The 22553-nt window shown below is 41.0% G+C and overlaps 1 protein-coding gene across 4 annotated transcripts in view; it reads left to right on the top strand.

Moving 5' to 3' along the window:
- Positions 1–22553, top strand: part of gak (cyclin G associated kinase) — a 136832-nt gene that overhangs the window by 42270 nt on the left and 72009 nt on the right. For all 4 annotated transcript variants that reach the window (XM_063049208.1, XM_063049210.1, XM_063049209.1 and 1 more), the window contains exons 10-12: positions 2029–2128; positions 13542–13659; positions 21369–21418. In XM_063049208.1, the coding sequence (XP_062905278.1) occupies positions 2029–2128; positions 13542–13659; positions 21369–21418 (268 nt within the window). The remainder of the gene's footprint in view (positions 1–2028; positions 2129–13541; positions 13660–21368; positions 21419–22553) is intronic.

Here is a 22553-nt window from a genome sequence, read left to right as displayed (position 1 = left end):
CTAATTGTTAATCCTCTCATTAGACATACTCTGAGAATATGGACTCAGTTCAGAAAATATTATGGTCTGCACGGTTTCTCTCTCTCTAGTCCTATTTTACATAACCATCTTTTCTGACCTATGCAAGACTTAACATTCCGTGCCTGGTAACAGAAAGGGCATTAGGTGCTTGGAAGATCTTTTCATAGATAATCGCTTTGCTTTTGAACAACTGTCTGCAAAGTTTAACCTACCTAATACTCATTTTTTTTAGATACCTTCAAAAAGATTTTCTGTAGTACCATTTTCCTATTAATAACTCGATTTCTCACATTCTACTCCAACCCATAATCTTTTTGCCGCTCACCTAATCTGTTTGCAAAGTAAAATATTGCAAATGCTGTATGTGTGAAATTATGGTGTTGTGATGAAAGGTAATTAAACTGAAATGTTAATCTCTCTCACTACAGATGTTGCCTGACCTGAGTATTTACATTATTTTTTATTTTGGATTCTCTGAACTTATTTTATCCCTTTATGACCTAGATTTTGTCTCTTTGAACTAAATTTCCCACTTAGGTTTGTAGTGTGAATACGCTCAGTAAAACTTGCTTTGACTTTCTCCTCTATATCATTTGTGTAAAATGCAATCATCTGTGTTGACTTCTAGCTTTAAAGTGTTTATTTTGTATCAAATTATTTCAATTGGAACAGTTGATTTTTAGTCTTTAATCTGTTTTCAGGAGTAAGAGTTCAACAAAGAAAACTGCAGTAAAAAGATGCGAAACTTTATGTTTTCTTGGATATCAGTTTATCTAAACCCGGTGACACCCCCACTATTTACATCCGAGTGGAAATACCTCTCTTGCAACACACACAAAATGCTGGAGGAACTCAGCAAGGCAGGCAACATCAATGGAAAAGAGTAAACAGTGAATGTTTTGGGCCGAGACCCTTCATCAGTCCTGACAAAGGGTCTTGACCTAAAACGTTGACTGTTTACTCTTTTCCATAGATGCTGTGTGGCCTGCTGAGTTCCTCTAGCATTTTGAGTGTGTTGCTCGGATTTCCAGCATCTGCAGATTTTCTCTTGTTTGTATACCTCTCTTGCATTTGTTCTCTTCATTTATTCTCTCTCCTTTCCCTACTTATTAGAAAAATTCTTTTTTGTATTGAACCTGAAGAGCTCTCTGATCCACAAAATTATGTCATTAATCTTGATATAAATAGTATTGAAAATAAGCATCTTTAAAATAAATTCCTGTGGGTCACATGTTGGAGAAGTTGACATTGCTTACATCTGCAATCTCGATAAGAAAGAACTATTTGAAATGTTTGAATATGGTATATAGTTATGTACGATTGTTTACAGTAGTTATTTTTCCCACTGGAAAGCCATGGGAAAAGTAATGTCTTGTACCAAGTCCAATCCTACTTTATCAAAGGTAGAATTCAATTATTAAAGTAATACATTGATGTTTTAATCTCTGATCATATAGGGCAAGGTGACTGATCAGAAACTGTAAATGATGAGTTGGTTTTTATTGTAATATCTTGTAGTTTTGGGGGATTGTAGAGTCCAATTAGCTGAAGGGAGAGGGATAGTTTAAGTGAAGAGACTTTGTTGGAATTAATTTTCTAGGTTATGATACTCAGATTTATTTTATAGTTTAGGATGTTGATAAATTTTAAATTGTCTTATGAAAATTTATTAATATACAACTTCACCTAATATAATTGAGGCTGCTTATATTTGAAAAGTCAGGCTGATTTTTCACATATGAAATGTAAGTGTGAAGCAGGTAAGCTGCAGTCAGCTGCTCATGCTGCACTAGAGCCAAAATAGAACTGCCTATTGGTGCTAAGCTGAGGTTTGAGTGGTACTAGTTCTGTAATGCCCTCTCGGTCTCAAGTGGAGCTGCTGCTTACCTTGATACAATTGCAATCAGGGTCTAGGAAGCTCTGCTTTTATTTGTATTGTGTTTGTTCATAAATGTGCAATGATTTTATTTGATAAAAATTAGTTGTAATTGTTATTAATTCTTACAGCTCCTGGAACAGAATGGAGGGGTAACCAACAATGCAATAGCAGGTTCAAAACCACACTGGAACAAGCCAGGAGGAAGTCTAAACAATATGCATAATGCAGGTATGCAGCATGTTTCTTAAACAAAGCAGGAAAGAATATTAATAATCTTCCTGAGGTAAAACAAGACCTTAGAAGTATGTGGTTTTGTAAAAGCATGCATATTCATGTTTAAAGTTCACAGCTTTTTCTGACTGGTGACCAGCATCTCTCATCTTGTTACTAAAGAGGATTTGATGTTTAAAATCCTGCTGTCAAGATCATTTAGACTTGGGGCTATATCTTGTATCTACAAATATATCATAGCCAGGAAGCTGATGTTGAAATTGGGTCACAAACAATTGCAGATGATGTGGTGCCTTGATTGATATTTGATTATCTCATGCTCTATGTTGCTAATTAATTCACATATTGGCATATAGGACAGGCTCTGGTTTGTTTCCCTTTTGAACGTGCAGAATTACAATGACAAAACACATCCAGAGAATTTACTTGGAGCATATATTCTTGTTAAATTTGAGATGACTGTCAAATCATCAAAGCCAGGATCACAGAGGTTATCACAGAGTTGTACAGCACAGCAGTGCGGCCTTCACCCTACAACATCCATGCCGATTTTTCTTTTTGCCCGTCTACACTACAGTAATCCCATTTGCCTGTATTAGGATCCTATTCTAATCCTAATCCTATCGTACTGGAGCGAGATATACCAGCAAGTTGAGTGATGTTGTAACAACAACCTTGCACTCACTGTTACTGAGATCGAAGAGTTGATTGTGGACTTCAGAAAGGATAGGATGAGGGAACAGAGACCAATCCTCATAGAGGAATCAGAAGTGGAGAGAGTGAGCCATTTCAGGTTTCTGGGTGTCAAGATCTCCAAGGAACCAACTTGGATACAACATATTGATGGAGCTATAAAGAAGGCAAGACAGAGGCTATATTTCATTAGGAGTTTGAGGAGGAGATTTGGTTTGTCACCTAAAACACTTGAAAACTTCTGGCAGGATTCTTGGTAGTGTGGAGGAGCAGAGGGATCTGGGGGTACATGTCCACAGATCCCTGAAAGTTGCCTCACAGGTAGATAGGGTAGTTAAGAAAGCTTATGGGTGTTAGCTTTCATAAGTCAAGGGATAGAGTTTAAGGGTCGCAATGTAATGATGCAGCTCTATAAAACTCTGGTTAGGCCACAATTGGAGTACTATGTCCAGTTCTAGTCACCTCACTATAGGAAGGATGTGGAAGCGTTGGAAAGGGATTTACCAGGATGCTGCCTGGTTTAGAGAGTATGCATTATGATCAGAGATTAAGGGAGCTAGGGCTTTACTCTTTGGAGAGGAGGATGAGAGGAGACATGATAGAGGTGTACAAGATAATAAGTGGGATAGATAGAGTGGACAGCCAGTGCCTCTTCCCCAGGGCACCACTGCTCAGTACAAGAGGACATGGCTTTAAGGTAAGGGGTGGGAAGTTCAAGGGGGATATTAGAGGAAGGTTTTTTGCTCAGAGAGTGGTTGGTGCGTGGAATGCACTGCTTGAGTCAGTGGTGGGTGAAGTTTAAGAGACTACTAGACAGGTATATGGAGGAATTTAAGGTGGGGGGTTATATGGGAGGCACGGTTTGAGGGTCGGCACAACATTGTGGGCCGAAGGGCCTGTAATGGGCTGTACTATTCTATGTTCTATGTTCTATAAATGTACTGTGGAGAGTATTCTGACTGGCTGCATCACCGTTTGGTCTGGGGGCAGGGGGCCGACTACACAGGATTAAAAGTAAGTTGCAGAAAGTTGTAAAGTTAGTCAGCTCCATCATGGGTACTAGCCTCCATAGTATCCAAGACATCTTCAAGGAGTGGTGCCTTAGGAAGGCGACATCCATCATTAAGGATCCCCACCACCCAAGACATGCCCTCTTCTCATTGTTACCCTCAGGAAGGATGTACAGGATCCTGAAGGCACAAACTCAGCAATTCAGGACCAGTTTCTTCCCCTCTACCATCCAATTTCTAAATGGACATTGATCCCATGAACACTAATACTTTTTTAAACTTCTGTTTTTACACTACTTATTTTTAACTTATAAATAACTTAACTATTTAATTACTGTAATTCAGTTTTTTTCTGTATTTATCATGTATTACATTTTACTGCTGCTGCAATGTTACAAATTTCACGACATATGCCAGTGATATTAATCAGATTCTATTCTACCGTACCTTGCCTTTTTAAGTGTCTGGTAAATGTCTCTGAAACGTAACAATTGTTTCTGACTCCACCACTTCCTCTGCCCGTGTGTTCCAGCTAACAAACACCTCTGTGTTTTTAAACAAGAGCTTTCCCTTCAAGTTCCTTTAAAACTCTTTCCTTTAACCTTGTACCTTTTGGTTTTGTTATCCCAACCAAATGATTCTGTCAATGCCTTATATAATTTTATATACGCCTACCAGGCCACCCCTCAGTCTCTTTCATTCGAAGGAAAAAAATAAGCAAAGCCTATCCAATCTACCTCCAGAACTAAAGTTCTCCAATACAGGCAACTTCCTCTGAATCTCCTCTGCATCCTGTCAAGCATGACCACATCCTCCCAGTGGTTTGGTAATCAGAGTGCATGCAATACTCGGGTAATACAGCCTAACCAGAGCTTTGTGAAATTACAACATAATATCCCAACTTTTATATTCTCTGCCCTAACCTACGGAAGCAATCATGTCACGTGCTGCATTCACCACCTTATTGACCTATGCTCCCACATTAAGGGAACCATGGACTTGAACCCTCGAGGTCTCTGTTCATCAATGTTCCTGAGTGCTGTTCAAATTATTCTTTATGCCCTTTCCTGTTCCTGTCTGTTTCCCCAAAACACATTCCTGGCATTTTTGGTATTCAATTCCATCTGCCAATGCTTTCTACTTGATGAGGATCTTACTGTAGCCTTAGATAACTTTCCTCACTATCTACAACACCACCAGCTTTTTATGCCATTTGGAAATGTACATTATTCTCTGTTCTAATCCAAATCATTAATATTTTTCTCAGACAACGGTCTTCCAATACCACTGGTCAGAAGCTTTGTATCAGAAAAGTCTCTTTTATCACAACCCTCCATCTCTTAACACCAGGCAGTTTTAAATCTAATTAGCCAGCTTCTTTTCATCCTTACTGGACCAGTCTACTGCCTTGCCTTCATCAATGTCATCAATAAAACTGGATCAAATTAGTGCAACAGAATTTCCCTCACGTAAAGCAATGCTGACCATCTCTGGCCAGCCCCTACTTTTCCAAATATTCATGAATCCATCACTAAGGATCTTTTTCCATCCTACCACTGATGTTAGACTCATTGACCTGTATTTAGCTGGCTTATCTCTGCTGCTCTTCCTAAATAAAAGAGCACCATTTGATATCTTCCACCTGTGGCTAATGAAGATCCAGAAATCCATGTCAGGGTACCAGCTATCTCTTCCCGTAACAACCTGGGATAGATCCCATCGCCTCTGAAGATTAATGAGCCCTGTGAATCCCAGTACCACCTCCTTCTCAATACCGATTTGCTCCAGATTATCCATGCATGCCTTCCTGAATTTATTATCTTTTACATCCTTCTCCTTGGTGAATACAGATGAAAAGAATTTGCTTAGCACCTTGCCCATGTCACCACACCCCACACATAGATTATATTATTTTGGATATTTTAGGAAGGTCCAATTTTATTCCTTTTAGCAATTTTTTAAAGATTAATTTTAAGTAACAAATAACTGAGGTTATCTTTGCACGATACAAATGCAATGATCTAACTACTTGTGGAAGGTGCTCTGAAAGAAATTGTTGAAAAGTTTTATATTGATCATTATAGACAGAACATTTGAGTGGCCCGGTGGCAAAGTGACAAAGACTTGGGTTCAATCCTGATTTTTGGGTACTGTTTGTGTGGAGTTTACAAGTTCTCTCTGACCGTATGGGTTTTCTCCCACATCCCAAAGAGGTGTTGATTGGCTAGGTCGTTTGGCCTCTGCAAGTTTTCCCCTAATGTGGAGGTGAGTGGTAGAATCTGGGGAGAGTTAATGAAAATGTGGTGTGAATAAAAAAAGAAATAGGATTAATGTAGAATCGATGTGAATGCATGGTTGATGGTCAGTATGGACTTGGTGCTGAAGGGCCTGTTTCCGTGTCATATCTGTCTATCACTCTTCTGGTTAATATCAGCAGTGACGAGAGAAATAAGCTGAAATGAAAAACTGTGTTCATGATGTCAAATTATATTTTGTTATGACGCAGAGGAGGCAATTTGGCTCATGGAGTCCATTGCTAGCTTCTAGAACATTCCCATCAGTTTAATTCCACTAACACATACAAAATGCTGGTGAACGCAGCAGGCCAGGCAGCATCTATAGGAAGAAGTACAGTTGACGTTTTGGGCCGAGACCCTTTGTCAGGACTAACTGAAAGAAAAGATTGTAAGAGATTTGAAAGTGGGAGGGGGAGATCCGAAATGATAGGAGAAGTCAGGAGGGGGAGGGAAGAAGCTAAGAGCTGGAAAGTTGATTGGCAAAAGGAATACAGGGTTGGAGAAGGGGGAGGATCATGGGACAGGAGGCCAAGGGAGAAAGAAAGGGGGAGGGGAGCCCAGAGGAAGATGGAGAGCAGGCAAGGAGTGATTGTGAGAAGGACAGAGAGAGAGAGAGAGAGAGAGAAGGATAAAAAGGTGGGGGGGGAATAAAAATAAATAAGGGATGGGGTAAGAAGGGGAGGAGGGGCATTAACAGAAGTTAGAGAAATCAATGTTCATGCCATCAGGTTGGAGGCTACCCAGATGGAATATAAGGTGGTGTTCCTCCAGCCTGACTGTGGCTTCATCTTGACAGTAGAGGAGGTTTAACTCCACTGCTTATTTCCCCTGTGACCCATTCTCTTTCGGTGCCTGTCTCAAACAGAGCTCAGGGTTTCTTTCGATTCTTCTCAAGCAACTGAGACACAACTGCGCGAATAGTTTGATTAAGTAACTTTATTTAGCTCTTAACTAAAAGAACAAGAAAATTAGTAACTCAAGTAACTTTGTTTAACTATAGATTTAATTCACCTTATAACTACAGCTACAAATCTTGTCTTAATTCAATTAAAAGAACAAAACTCAAGACCTCTTTATTTGATTCTCCATTAATAAATCAGCATGTGATTCATAGTAATACTTACCAGCAATTAACAATTAGGAGCACTGCTTATATATTCTTAACCACTCGATCTTTAGCCCCCAGGGATCCCCAATACTTAAAGACGAGAAGGGGTATGAAAGTCACCAGGCACTGGTTGTGATCTAGCCCACAGAGAAGCTCCAAAGATCCCCTGAATAAATCTTACTGTTACACTGTTGAAGGTGTCCCCTATCTCCCCTTAAAGTGAATATCAACACCATATAAGGCAAGACCCCTGCTATGCAATTTACTGAAACCACGGTCTGTTTTCCCATAAATCTCCTCGGACAGGCATACCTGTGTAACCAGAGTCAAAAATGAACTGAAGTCAGCCATCTTGTCAACCTATTCAGTCAGTTTATAGCTATTGCATCAGAAAGATCTCTAATTCTGTTTCATCTTACCACAGTGGCCTGATTATGTTAGAGGCAATTAGCCTACCAGCATGTCTTTTTGATGTGGCAAAAAACTCATTCAATCACAGGAGAATATTCAGATTCCACACAGACAACATCTGAGACCTGAGTGCAGTGTTGGAGCCAGAAGCTGGAGCTGTTTCAAGCTGTGCCACTTGAAACATACAAGGCAGGGAATGAGGTGCTCTACTTATGCTCAATTCATGTGTGCCTGGAATTATGATGAGATGCTGTATTTTCAATCAGAATGATCTCTTATGAGAAGGTGTCTCTGAGATAAGAATGAGGGGGTCCTTATAGATGTATTTAAGAATATGAGAAGAATAGATAAGGTAAATGGTAACAGTGTTTTCAAAGGAGAGAGGAGAGAAAGATTTAACATGGACCTGAGGGGCATTTTTATCACACGGATGCTAGTGAGTATATGGAACAAGCTGCTAGAGGAACTGATTGAGACAGGTACAATAGTATCATTTGAGAAGCACTTGGATAGGTTCATGGAAGGTAGGATTCATCACCCACCGAAAAAATGCTGTCTTCTCATTACTACAGTGGGGAAAAGATAAAGGGGCCTGAAGACACGCTCAAATGTTTTAGGCATAGTTTCTTCCCCTCCACCATCTGATTTCTGAACAATCCATGAATCCATGAGCACGGCCTTAATGTTCCTCTTTTGCACTATTTATCTTTTTAGGTAATTTTTATGTCCTGTTCTGTACTGCTGGCACAAAACAACAACTTTTGCAACTTATGTCAGTGATAATAATTATGAGTTTAGAGGAGTATGGGCCAAATGCAGGTAATTGGACTAGCTCGGTAGTAGACTCACTGAGCTGAAGGGCTTGTATCTTGCTGTGTTGCTCTGTGATGCATCTCTAACTTCATTTAAAGTTAGGAAGCAATAGAATGAAAATCCGCATACAATTGCAAGAAGAAGTTTGTGAACCCTTTGCAATTACCTGATTTTCTACATTAATTACCCATATAATGTGGTCTGATCTTTGTCTATGTCACAGTAATAGACAAACATAATCTGTCTACACTAATAACACAAGCAATTGTACTTCTCATGTCTTTATTGAACACATTGTTTAATCATTCACAGTCCAAGCTGGAAAAATCATGTGAACCCTCGTATTTAAAAAAAAACTAGTAGAGCCTCCTTTAGCAATAACCTCCACCAAATATATCCTACAGCTGCTGATTAGACTTGCACAATGGCGAGGAGGAATTTTAGGCCATTCCTCCATACAAAACTATTTCAGTTCATCAATATTTCTGGGATACTTTGCATGAACAGCCCTCTTCAGATCATGCTGTGCCGTGTCAATTGGGTTAAGGTCTGGACTCTGACTTGGCCATTCCAGAACACAAATTTTCTTATTTTTAAACCATTCTGTTGTTGATTTACTCTTATGTTTTGGATCATTGTCTTGTTGCGTCTTCCAATATCTATTATACTTTGGTGTTTATTGCGACTGTTGTTGGCACTTGTATTTTGGGCTTGGGTTTGTTGGGATGGTCCCTGGTTCTGGGCAGTTCCAGTTATCAAGGTCCAATTATTTTAGTTTATTCCATTTAGTTTGGACATTGTAGTTTCTTGGGTTTTGAGTTCATGTTGGGTAGATGAATGGGGAAGATGGATGTTTGAAATAAATTTGGATGTGTCTGTCAGTCATGAAGAATTTCTTCTATTTTAACCTGTAAGTTAACGGATCCACATCATTTCCCTGGATGCTTGAGTTTAGTGAGCTACTGCTTCAGTGACATACATTAGTGTGCGGCAGTAAGGAGGAAGCCCAACAAAATTGTTGCTTAATATGACCCCATTATATATCATGTTGACATTTATCCAGCTGTGGTATGTGCTTTCTAGATTTTGTATCCTCTGACTGATGGGAGGCGGGAGAAGAGAGAATGTTGAGATTGAGTGGGATCTTTCATTATGCTATCTGCTTTACTGAGGCAGCAAGGTCTAGTTGAAATATTTCTACTCAAATTTGCTTTACAAAAATACCCTTGTAGTTGTTTGTACCTGTTTTTTCTACATCACAAGATGGTGGCACGCAAGGCTGCGGCGGCCACTCGGGCTCCAATCAGTAGTGAAATTTCTTGTCCTATTTGTCTTTTCTATGACTGAAAAACACTGCAGAACATAAAGAACAGTAAAATCTGTAAGTCTACCTTGTTAGCGAGTGGATAGCGGGAGCGAGTTCACACTCCATTCCGCAGTCTACTATAGCTGCTCAGGGAAGCAGCTGTTGGAAGCAGTGTCCTCAAATGCAGAAGTGTGGTAGGTGCACCAGTGTTAAGGTGAGACTCGAAGCAGATCCTGCAGGCCCACGCTTCTGTCAATTCTGTCTGCTAATGTCAGTCACTGGAAAATAAACTGGATTGCATGCATCTGCATCTGAACCAGCAAGAGGTGAGGGACTGTTGTACACTCATCCTGACAGAAATATGGCTTCAAGACACCATTCCAGACGCTGCCATCCAGCTAGAAGATCTAATCTCCTCCTTTCTGGATAACAAAAATGCTACGCGCTCCGGCAAGACCCATGGAAGTGGTACAGTCGTCCCTTGTTATCCGCGGGGGATTGGTTTCAGGACCCCCCGTGGATGCCAAAATCCGCAGATGCTCGCCCCTTATATAAAATGGCGTAGTATTTGCATATAACCTACGCACATCCTCCCGTATACTTTAAATCATCTCTCGATTACTTATAATACCTAATATTATGTAAATGCTATGTAAGTAGTTGTTGTACTGTATTGTTTAGGGAATAGTGACAAGAAAAAAAGTCTGTTCAGTACAGACGCAACCATCGTAGCTCTTCTGGGAGCGCTGATGCTGCCTCGGCATCAGCTGATGCCGATTCTCCCGTGACCTTTAAGTTCCTGACGCTGTAGCGCTTTACATAGCAGCCAGCCATCCCTTACTAGTCTTAAACTCCTTCCTCTCGCTCACAACACAAGTAGCGAGAGGAAGGAGACATGAGGCGAACAATGCTCAAACAACGAGTGCTGGAGAGAGTCTGAGGATCTGTGAAATGGCGGGAGGCTACAGCAGGGTATGCCGACACATCGCTTCATTCGTGTGGATTCAGTGTAGTGTTCGGTGCGCAGCAAATTCAAGTTTTGCTCTTTGGAACTTTCTGGAATTTTTTTTTCGAATATTTTCAATCCGCGGTTGGTTGAATCTGCGGATGTGGAACCCGCGGATACGGAGGGCCGACTGTATTCATGTCTACATCAATAAGAGGTGATGTGTGAATGTCTCAGTAGTATTCGGCCACTGCTCATTACAGATAGAATTTTTAATGAAGTGATTACCGAGTTCATTGCCATTGTTGTTATTGCTGTTTATATCCCCCCGCCGTCCTCATGCTGGGGAAGTGCTGCGGGAGCTCTACTGCACAATTTGCATTGTCAAAGCTACTCAAACCTTCATTGTTGCTGGTGTCTTCAATCATGCCAACCTAAAAACAGTCCTGCCAAAGTGTACCAGCATGTCAACTTTGCACTGAGAAGAGGATATATTAGACCTGGTTTATATCAAATTTCATGGAGCCTACAAGGCTATCCCCTGCCCTTACCTTGAATATGCAGACCAAATATCCATTTTGCTAACCCTACATACAGACCAGCAGTTAAACGAGTCAAACCAGTTCATAGGGAGATCAGGACCCGGCCAGAAGGTGCCACCTCAGCACTACAGGACTGCTTCAAAAGCACGGACTGAAGCATATTCAGAGAGATGGCTACCTATGATTATCATGTCAATGTTGATGAATGTGCGGGATTGGCTGCATAGGAAAGTGCACTGAGGACGTTACTGTGATTAAACACTACACTGCCAGGGCAAGCCAGAAACCATGGCTGACCGCAGAGGTTTGTGCACTGCTGAGGAATCGAGATATTGCCTTCAGATTGGGGACGACTCTAAGGATAACAAAATATGTGCTCTCCCATTCAATAGGAAGGCAAAACATGAGTATGCACAGAAAATCCACAAACACCTCTGTGACACCAGGGCTACAAGGCGCGTGTGGCAAGGTATGCAAACTGTAACCAATTACAAGACCGCCCTGCTCATCAATGATAGCAGTGCCTCCCTTCCAGAAAGGCTGGGTGCTTTGTATGCATGAATGGACCAATTGAATGATGCAACATTGAGGAAAGACTCCTCTTTTCCTGAGGAACAGGCACGTTGTCTAGCCACAGCTGAGATGAGGAGGAAGCTAGCCAGGGTGAACCCACGTAAAGCTGCAGCTGGACAACATACCTGATCTGTGCTGAGGGACTGTGTAGACATCTTGAATATCTCTCTGAAACGGTCCACTGTCACTGCAGGCTTCAAGGCAGCCATAATCATTCCAGTGCCCAAGACAGCAATGGTAACTAATCTAAATGATCACCCCAGTGGCATTGACTTCAACAGGCATGAAGTGCTTTGGGTAGCTGGTAATGGGTCGTATAAAATCCCACCTTCCAGCTAGATTGGACACTTTCCAGTTCACATACTGTTGAAGCCAGTCCACTGATGATGCCATTGCCTTGACCTTCCACTCCACCCTAGAAAATGATGTCTTGTATGCCAGGATGTTGTTAATTGACCTTAGTCCAGCATTGAACATGATCATCCCTCAGAAGCTGGTGGGTAAACTGTCCTCGTTGGGACTTAACACCCTTCTCTGTAACTGAATATTGGCTTTCTTGATGGAAAAACCCCAGTCAATCGGGGTTGGCCTGCAACATCTCAAGCTCCATCACACTGGGTGCTGGTGCCTCTCCCAAGGTTGTGTGCTCAGTCTGCTGCTGTTCACACTGCTGGACTCACAACTGCACTGCTAGAGTTGGCTCAAACTCCATCATCAAGTTCACTGATATTGCAGTAATTGGTTTCATCAGCAACAATGATGAGTCGGCACACAGAGAGTCTTGTCAAATGGTGTGAGAACAATAACCTGGGTCTCAACTTGGACAAAACAAAAGAGATGATTGTGAACTTCAGGAAGGCTCTGGTTGACCTCTCTGCATTGCCCATCAACGGTTCTGCTGTGGAAGAGTGTGAACACCTCAAAGTTCTTTGGTGTGCACATAACAGATGATCCAACCTGGGCCCACATCACATTCTCACTTGTCAAGAGGGCACTGGACCATCTACACTTTCTGAGGAACTACCCAACCCCATTCTGACAACTTTCTACAGGAGCACAATTGAGAGTATCCTGTCTGGCCGCATCATTGTGTGGTACTGAAACTGCAAGGCATCCGATTGCAAGACCCTACAGAGGACAGGAAAAAATGATGAAAGGATTACTGGGGTCTTCCTACATTTACTGGGAGCATTGCAGACAAAGAACCTAAAGCATTGTTGAGGATCCCTACCACCTATCCTACTATCTCTTTGACCCACCACCGTCTGGAAGGAGGTCCAGAACCATCAAGGCTAGGACTGGCAAACTGTATATCAGCTTCAAATAATATAATATTTTGGTTTATATGCTGTGTGTGGTATATGTCGTGTGATTGCATCGTAGTCCTGAGGGATATTGCTTCATTTGGTTGAATATATGTACAGTCAGATGACAGTAAACTCGAACTTGTAAATAATAATGACATTGGATTCCAGTTGTAAGGAGGAGACAGTTTAAAGTATGACCATTTTGTAAGTACAGTGAGTTTTCAGACTCAATCTATGTGAGAAGTAAATTGTAGTGTTAATCATGCAGTGCAGGTTTGAAATTATACTGGTTTGAAATAAAAATAATCAAAAAATGTATTATTTAATTTGTGGTGAATAAGAATGGAAGGTACAGGGTAATGAAGACTGAATCCTGATGGATTAATTGTTCATATATTCCTTAGGTGTTGACAATGATGTACCGCATCCTGGAGGGTTGTTTGATATCCTCAAAGGTGGCACGGAACGGTTCCTGACAAACATCAAGGATACCTCCTCAAAGGTGATCCAGTCAGTTGCCAAGTAAGTAAAGATGAAGAGTGAGTAACATTTGTGTCTGTTCCATTGATGCACCACAACTTAGAGCAAGTGTACCATGGAGTGTGTGATCCGCAGTTATGACACGTGCTAGGCTGTGCTCTTCTGCAACACGTTAAGACATGTTTTCCAGAGGAGTACAGCTTAGCACGTGGCATCACTTGGAGGGGTATTCTAGGCAGGCTGCAAGTGAGATCCTGTGATCCACAGGTGTGCTATGCATTAGTATCTTGGTGGTTGTGTATTTAATTGTTCCACATCCACAAAGTAATAAAGTGCAATATTGCAATGAAGTGCTGGCTGTATGCTTAACATGGTGCTCACAGACCAGCACATAGGAAGTGTGATAGCTCAGATTTGTGTTATTACACTTCCAGTACTGGGAAACCAGGACTACAAGAGCTGTCGTACCCTGCCTAGTTAGATGTTTTAATTTCAAATTGCTGGAACTCGGGGTCAATAGTATTATGTTATATTCTATCGCTTTTTGAATTCATTTCTTTTGGATCACAGATTTTAGAGACCCAAACAGAAAATTTATCATATAGCATTGTACTGCTGCCGCTAAGTTAACAAATTTCATGACATAGGCTGATGATATTAAACCTGATAATGAAAGGAATTGCAGAAGAATACGTTAGTTTAAAACTTAGCACACAAAAAAAGACAATAAAGTCAATTGGTATTGGTTTATTATTGTCGCATCTACCGAGATACAGTGAAAAGTTTGTCTTGTATCCTGTTCATACTGATCAATATCATTACACAGTACATTGAGGTAGAACAAGGTAAAACAGCCTTGCAGAATAAAGTGTAAAAGCTACAGGGAAGTGCAGAACAGGTAAACAATAAAGTGCAAGATCATAACGAGGTAGATTGGGAAGTCAAGAGTCCACCTTAATGTATAAGAGGTCAGTTCAGGAGTCTGATAACAGTGGGGTGGAACCTGTCCTTGAGCCTGGTGGTAGGTGCATTCAGGCTTTTGTATCTTTTGCCCGATGGGAAAGGGAAGAAGTGAGAATGTTCACGGTGGATGGGGTCTTTGATTATGCTGGCTGCTTTACTGAGGCAGCGCAAAGTATAAGCAGGACTCATAGAGGGAATGTGCTGAGTTGTGTCTACAACTCTGCAACTTCTTGCGGTCACGTGCTGAGCAGCTGGCATTCCAAGCCGTTATGCGTCCAGATAGAGTGCTCTCCATGTTGCATTCTCTTGCAAGAAGAAATATTAGTGGTGGTTGGCATCTGTCTGTCTCGAAGGACATTGGCTGATGATGACCATCATCATAAGCTTGGGTGGAAGGTATGGAGATTTTGAAATGCCTAGTCGTCAAGATCCCCCTCTCAGCCTCACCAGTGTAGTCCAAAGGAAAGCTTATAAAGCAATACCTTTGACACCAGCTTGGCTGCAGGAGCTGCTGGAAGGATGTTCAATAATGTCCAGCCGCCTTAGGGGCTCCACTCCAGATTTGCTGTCTGGGTTTACTCCCACAGCCTTCGTCTCTCCCGAGGCTGCTCACAAGGCAGTGGGGCTATTTACCCATAGCTGGGGATCTGGTTCACAAGCACCAGCGCGTCTCCACACACAGGTGGGCCTGTGTGCTATGTGTGCAGGGCCAGACCTCCTCCCCATCCTCTATAGTTCAGCCTGAGTCCGAAATAAGCTCAATTTCTGTGTGCCGCCAGCAAGGATGCACTGCACAAGTCTTACTGTTCGATTGGCTATGTACTGGCAGGGAGAGATTTACACACTCAGCTGTCCTTTTGGTAAGACTGCTAGCCAGCAGTGGAAGCTGAAATGGAGAGTGACAAGCACTCCCCACTACGCCATCACACTAGACGCATCACAACAACCATTTTGACACCAAAATTATTAGTAGTGATGACATTACCAGCGACCTGGGTTCAGTTTCCACCACTGCCTGCCTGTAAGACAGCCTGATGGATGGGTTCTCTCTGTAACTGCATGGGTTTCCTCCGGGTGCTTCAGTTTCCTCCCACAGTCCAAATATGTACAGTTGGTAGGTTAATTGGTCATTGTAAATTGTCCCATGATTAGGATAGTGTTAAATCGGGGGATTACTGGGTAGCGCAGCTGGAAGAGCCTATTCAGTGCTTTACTGCAATAAATAAAAGTGTATGTGGATACAGAGGAAATGCTGAAAAGATGGAGCTTAGTTTTACATTTCCTCTTTTTATGAATAATCACTCTGTTCCTATTCATTGATATTAGCCTTGGCAACAGATCTCACATTAAAAGCCATTGTTCTGATTGTTAAGTCAGTCAAGAGAAATAAATATCAACCTTAAGGGATAGACAGGTTTCCATTTGTTTCCCTAATTCAATAACAGCTCATTAATGAAGCTGCCTTTCTCTGGAATTTGTTGTTAGATTCAAAAATGCAGAAAGTTATTTTGTCTAAAATAAATGCCATTCTTGCTGGGTGGCTAATTATTTTGATATTTTAATTTTCCTTTTCAATTTGAATGCTTTTGCCCAAGATTTCAAAAAACAAAAGGTTTTGTTATTAATGAGTTGTATACACTTATCAATTTGATTTCCTATTGGGAATGTTGCTCTTGTCACAATGAGTATTCATTGCTCCATTTCTGTTTTTCTCAACATCTCTTTGCTTCTCATAGCAATCCCAGGTAAATAAACTCAGCTGTTTTGTGTACTGTTAAGACTTTGTGTGATTTGGGTGTCAGTTTGCTGTGAAATTCAGAGTAGAGTGTTTTTTGCATGTTGCTTTCATAAAGGTTACAACATAGTTTAGACAACTTCTATTTTGTAGCAGGATGAGTGCTATTTAAATGAGAAAGAGTTGGGAAGAATTTCTTAAAAGATATCACTCAAATGGGCAGGGCTTAGCAATTTTCCAAGATACCGATCAATCTGAAATCTTCCTGCTACTTCTCTGTCACTTTGCAAAGTTGGTTGTTAACCACATGGGCTACAGTTCCCAGGGATGTCATTGTGGATCTGTGAGAAGGATGCTGGGTTGAGTCTCTCTGGCCATTGCTGATAATCCTAAAATGAGCTTCTGATGTTCAGGTGTTTGAGGTGAAATCAGTCCTGGGCTTAGGCAGATCGGCTTACAGACCAGAATCTTCGTTACATCCAAACTTTGCTGAGTGATGGCTCTTACTGTTTCCTTTGCTGTGCTCTGTGGTATCTAATAGATGAGCCCAATCACCTGTTGTTGGATCATTGACCACATTCATTTGAATTGGGATTTGTAGCCTGCAGAAATATTTGTAAAAGATGCATGTTGATCTGGTGCTACAGTCAAGTTCTAAGGGCTGCAAATTCATAATTTCTAAGTGCTTTAATGTCATACCTTTTAAAATATTGATATCAATTATAATATTTAAATTTATCATCATATGATGAGTGATTTAGAACTATTAGGTTTACTCCAGGTTTTAATTGGAGATGAAGCTCTACTCCAGCATTGCCTGTGTCAAGGAATATTTCAGCATGACCAGTGTGCTTCTTGAGGGCTAACGGATTCCAAGGCCTGTACATCTGGGTCTGGGGTATGAGTGCATAGGGCAGTTTTCAATAAAATCACACTTTTATTTTAGTATTTACAGCTACAGGTTCTCAGTTACCTAAGGCAAATGATCAAATAATCCCTTTGTTGGAGTGGCTTCAGTTTAATCTTGTTGGATAATGAGCAGTAACAAATACAACTTTAAAATTGATTTTTATAGAAGACTTTTTTGTGGTTAAAAAGAATAAAAATACATTGTTTCCTCTGACAGTTACACAAAGGATTAATTGTACTGAAATATCATTTTATAGTGCCTGTAATATCAAAGGAGCCAAAAATCTAATTTGTTGAGAATTATTTGTATATGGTGTGATGGACTAATTTTGCAGGAATAAAATTGAAAATGAAATAAGTTTAAAAATAGTTCCTTTTTAATTGGAATAAAAAGGAAAAGTATTGGGACTTATCAGCAGGCCTGGAGATGTTTGAGGGGAAAGGAACAGTTAATGTTTTGGCCTTTCATCAGTTTTGTGTGATCTGTTTTGTGGCATCTAGAGTTTGACTATAACATGTAGATCTTCATTCAGACTTGTCTGCTCTGTCTATTTAAATTGCATCTTTTACAAATACTTGTAGTTTTGATCTCATAAGTTTATTGTATTTAACTTTGTTTCTTTATTCTACTAATAGTTTTTCAAGTTTTTTGATTCGAAGCTCTTTTTTACAAAATTATACATTGCCAACAGGCGCTGCGGCGTGGTAGCATAGCACTCAGTATTACGCTATTACAGCGCTAGTGATCTGAGTTCAATTCCTGCCACTGTCTAAAAGGAGTTTGTAGATTCTCCCCGTGATTGTGTGGGATTCCACCCACAGTTCCAAAGACATATGGGATAGTAGGTTAATTGGTTACATGGGAGTAACTGAGGGTGTGGGCTCATTGGGTTGGTATGATCTGTTGACCTAAATCAGGGGTTCTCAACCCGGGGTCCACGTGCCCCTTGTCAATAGTAGGGATCCATGGCATAAAAAAGGGCTTGGAACCTGCTACTTCAAATAAATAAAATAACAATCTTGCATCTATATAGCACCTTTAATGTAGTGACATTTTTAAGGCAACTGAAGGGGAAGGAATATAAATAAATGAATTCAAAATGGAAGTTGAAGGTAATGAGAAACTCTCATAGAATGTGAGCATTAGAAAATACCAAGTGCATGGTAATGGCATCCAACTCTCCAACCCTAACTCCCGACCATCTCTGATCACTCTTCACATTCTGCAAATCACCGGTCTGCTTGTTTGTCATCTACTGGTAGGTGAGCACAAAGTTCCTTTTACTGATGGACCAATACTATTATCTTTGTTTCCAGCCACAAAGTCTGTTTCTTAACCACTGGTTCCATCCAACTACTAATCAGGTTTGAAACTAAATCACACTGATTTTCCTCTCTTCCCCTTGTTTCCTTCCACAGGGACCGCTCTTTTCATGACTCCCTGGTCCACTCATCCATACGTGTGCGTGTGCACGCATGCGCACGTGCACACACTCACTCACTCACTCTCTTACCTTGGCACTTTCTACTGCCCTTACAATAAATGTAGCACTCATTCTTACACCTCCTCCTTCAGACTTAAACAGACTTTCCAGGTGAGGCAAAGGTTCACATGTGTCTTCTCCCAACACCTACCACATTTCAGTCTCTCAATGTGGTTTCCTGTACATTGGCGATACCAAGCACAGACTTGATGATTGCACTTCGTTCACAATGGCCATCCTGAATTCCTAGCTGCAGACCATTTCAACTCCCCTCCCCATTCCCACCTGACCTGTCTATACTTAGCCTTCTCTACTGCCAAGATGAAGCCCAATGCAAACTGAAGCATCAACGCCATATATCCTACCTAGTCTACAACCCATGGCATGAATAATGAGTTTTCCAGTTTTGTAACCCATTTTTCTCTCTTCCACACACCTTTTTCCTTCTGATCCTCCTGTTCTCCCATTTTTGTCCCCCCTTCCCAGCACTCCTTCCACCCATTCTTGTCCCCTTCTCCATCCTGACTCCATCCACCCACCACACCTCCCCATCTGGTTCCAACTATTGTTCAAGCTCCACACCACCTGCTCTCTTCTTATTACTACCATCAACCTGAAGACACACTCAGTGTTTTAGGAACAGCTTCTTCCCCCTGCCATCAAATTTCTAAGTGGACCACGAACACTACCTCAATAATTTTGTTCTCTTTTTGCACTACTTATTAATTTAAATTTTGTATAAATGTTTGTTATTGTAATTTATAGTATTTTTCATGTATTGCGCTGTACTGCAGCTGAAAAATAACAAATTTCATGACATATGTCAGTGATAATAAAACCTGATTCTGATTCACCACTCCCATTTTCTCTAATGTTTTTCATTCTCACCACCTTATTTGAGTCCAGCTCTGGTAGAACGTTGTGTTCCTACTTGTCTCCCCCCAAGAAGCTATTTCCCATCTTCAGACTACCCACCATCTTGCTCTATCTTTTGTTTTCTTTTTTCACTTTTTCCTCTCTGTCTGTCTTTATCTTTTTCCAGTCAGAGAATGGTCAGTATATGAGCTGGCATGGTAGCTTAGCACTATTACAGTGCCAGCGACCTGCGTTCAATGCCGCCACTGACTGTCAGGCATTTATACATTCTCCTCGTGATCGTGTGGGTTTCCTCCAGGTGCTGCAGTTTTCTCCCACATCCCAAAGACTATGGGTAAGTAGGTTAATTGGTCACACGAGTGTAATTTGACAGCCCGCGTTCATTGGGCTGGATGGGCCTGTTACCGTGCTGTATCAAAGTCTTGCAGCTAAATCCCCGCTCACCTCCGGTATCTGGCACCATCTGCTTGTAATCTTACACCTCTCCTTAGTCCACACATCTCCTTTCTTGCCACTCCCCTTCCCCTCTCTGTGTTGGACATCTTACCTCTCCACTCTCAGCCTTGATGCAATGTTTTGACCTGAAACATTGAGAATTTCTTTCCTCCCACTGATGGTGGTTGATTTGCCAATTTCTTCCAGCAGATTGTGTGTTGCTCCACATTTAGGTATCAGCTGTCTCTTGTTTATCCAGAATAAATGTAGGAGCTATCCAATCCATGCTTTTATTGCATTTTCAGGAACTTATTGATTCATAAATTGCTTTCAACATCACAGGTTTTAGTAACCTCTTCTCATACTCCACCCACAACTTACCATCCAATTTCTCTCATTCATTAGAATATTTTCCTACAGGAAAGGTGCTTATGCAAGTACAAGTCTGTTTAGTTTTGTTATTAGTTTTGGGGCATTTCCTTGCACCCAGTATTCATTAATCATCTTTGACTAGATTGGTTGAATTCGTAAATGGAGAAATGTAGAACTACTGTGTCAGACTATTTCAGTTTATATGGGAAGAATTATTTTATGATGAAAGTTTTCTTAATGACTTTTGCTCTTATTCTGATTTACATTTAGTAGTTCCATTAACTAATTATTTTTGTTTTGGTCTCTTGGGGAATCTTTTTTTCCAAAATACGAGTCTATTTCTGCTCATTGAGAAAATGCCGAGCTGCAAAGTAATTCCATTCCTCACTGATTTCCCCTGTGGCAGTGTCACTACTTTCTCACCACTATGTAAAATAGTACAGTGGCTGAGTAAACTTGTAAGCTGCACATCTCTGCATCATTCCTGATCAAGGTTAAAACATCAAACCTCACTCACAGAGCACTGGAGGTCAGGATTAAATCTGGATCACTGGAACTGTGACACAATAGCTCTACCAACTGTATCTTGCTGCAATTGTGATAGAAGTAGATTTAGTGGTAGTTTTGATAATAGAAATACAGGAAAATGTAGTGGAGTAAGACTACTGGATTGTTCATTCAAAAAGTGGCACAAACATGACATGGTCTGTAACATTGGCTGCTTCCGCTGGAGCTGTCCTTTAGGTGTTAATTTACCAAGGAGCAACAGTAACATTTGAATAATTGTATTTTCTATCTGTTTCTAAATGTAAACCTATCCTTGTGTGAAATAAATGATTACCTGAGATATTGATTGTACTCTCCAAGCTAGTGCATGATTGCCTCATTCTCCAGCATGATCCTAGCTATTAGTTGTTAAATATTTCTTTGTTTTGCAATGTATTCTTATTTGGCACTTTTATGCTTTTTTTGATCAGTTATGCTAAAGGAGATTTGGACATTTCGTATGTAACCACAAGAATAGCTGGTAAGTCAGCAATCCTTCGTGTTTCAGGTACTAAATGTTTCATTCACTGTTTCTAAACCAGCGGTCCCCAACCATCGGGCTGCAAAGCATGTGCTACCGGGCCGCAAGGAAACGATATGATTTGGCGACAGGAGTCAGCTGCACCTTTCCTCATTCCCTGACATGCCCACTGTTGAGCTTGAACTTACGCGAGGTCATTGCGCACGCGTCATCCATGTCAGCGCGGGAAGGAGATCAACTCCTCGAGCTTGCGAATGACGGCGGGCTGAAAAGTTTGTTTGATATAACATCTCTGCCGGCATTCTGGATCAAAGTCAAGGCTAAATATCCTGAGATAGACATGAAAGCACTGAAATGTTGCTTTCATTTCCAACATTTTTCTGCGAAGCAGAGTTTTCTGCAATGATTGCAACAAAAACCAAATTGTGTAATAGACTGGACATAAGGAACCCCCTTCGAGTATCGCTGTCTCCCATCACCCCTCAATAGGACCATCTTGTTGCAGGAAAACAAGCCCAGGGCTCCCATTGATTCAGCGATATTGGTGTGTTGCAATGATTTTATATGTTCATATGGGGAAAATATGCGCTGTGTGTTTAATATCCAAACGTTACTTAAAATGCTATGATGCTATTGACTTACTTATATAACCATATAACAATTACAGCATGGAACCAGGCGATCTCGCCCCTTCTAGTCCGTGCCGAACGCTACTCTCACCTGGTCCCACCGACCTGCACTTAGCCCATAACCCTCCATTCCTTTCCTGTCCATATACCTGTCCAATTTTTCTTTAAATGATAATATCGAACTTGCCTCTACCACTTCTACTGGAAGTTTGTTCAACGCTTACTTCAAGCTCCCCTGTCCTCCCCTGATAATTGACTTATTGCTATATTCATGTGAGGAAAATATGTGCTGTGTGTTTAATATTAAATTCGTTAGATAAATCATTTTAGAAATGAAATTGAGTGTATTAGCCACTTATCACCTATATTCCGATCGTGATTAACCCCTCCCCCCGAACAGAACCACCAAAAACGATTTGCAGGAAAAAAATCGGCTGGTACACGCATGCGCAGGTTATGCATGTGCACTGGTGCCCGCGCAAGGCTTCATGGTCATTGTAGTCTTT

This window comes from Mobula hypostoma, chromosome 5 (genome assembly GCF_963921235.1).
Source record: "Mobula hypostoma chromosome 5, sMobHyp1.1, whole genome shotgun sequence".
Lineage (NCBI taxonomy): Eukaryota > Metazoa > Chordata > Chondrichthyes > Myliobatiformes > Myliobatidae > Mobula > Mobula hypostoma.
This window is presented reverse-complemented; position numbering and strand designations above follow the sequence as displayed.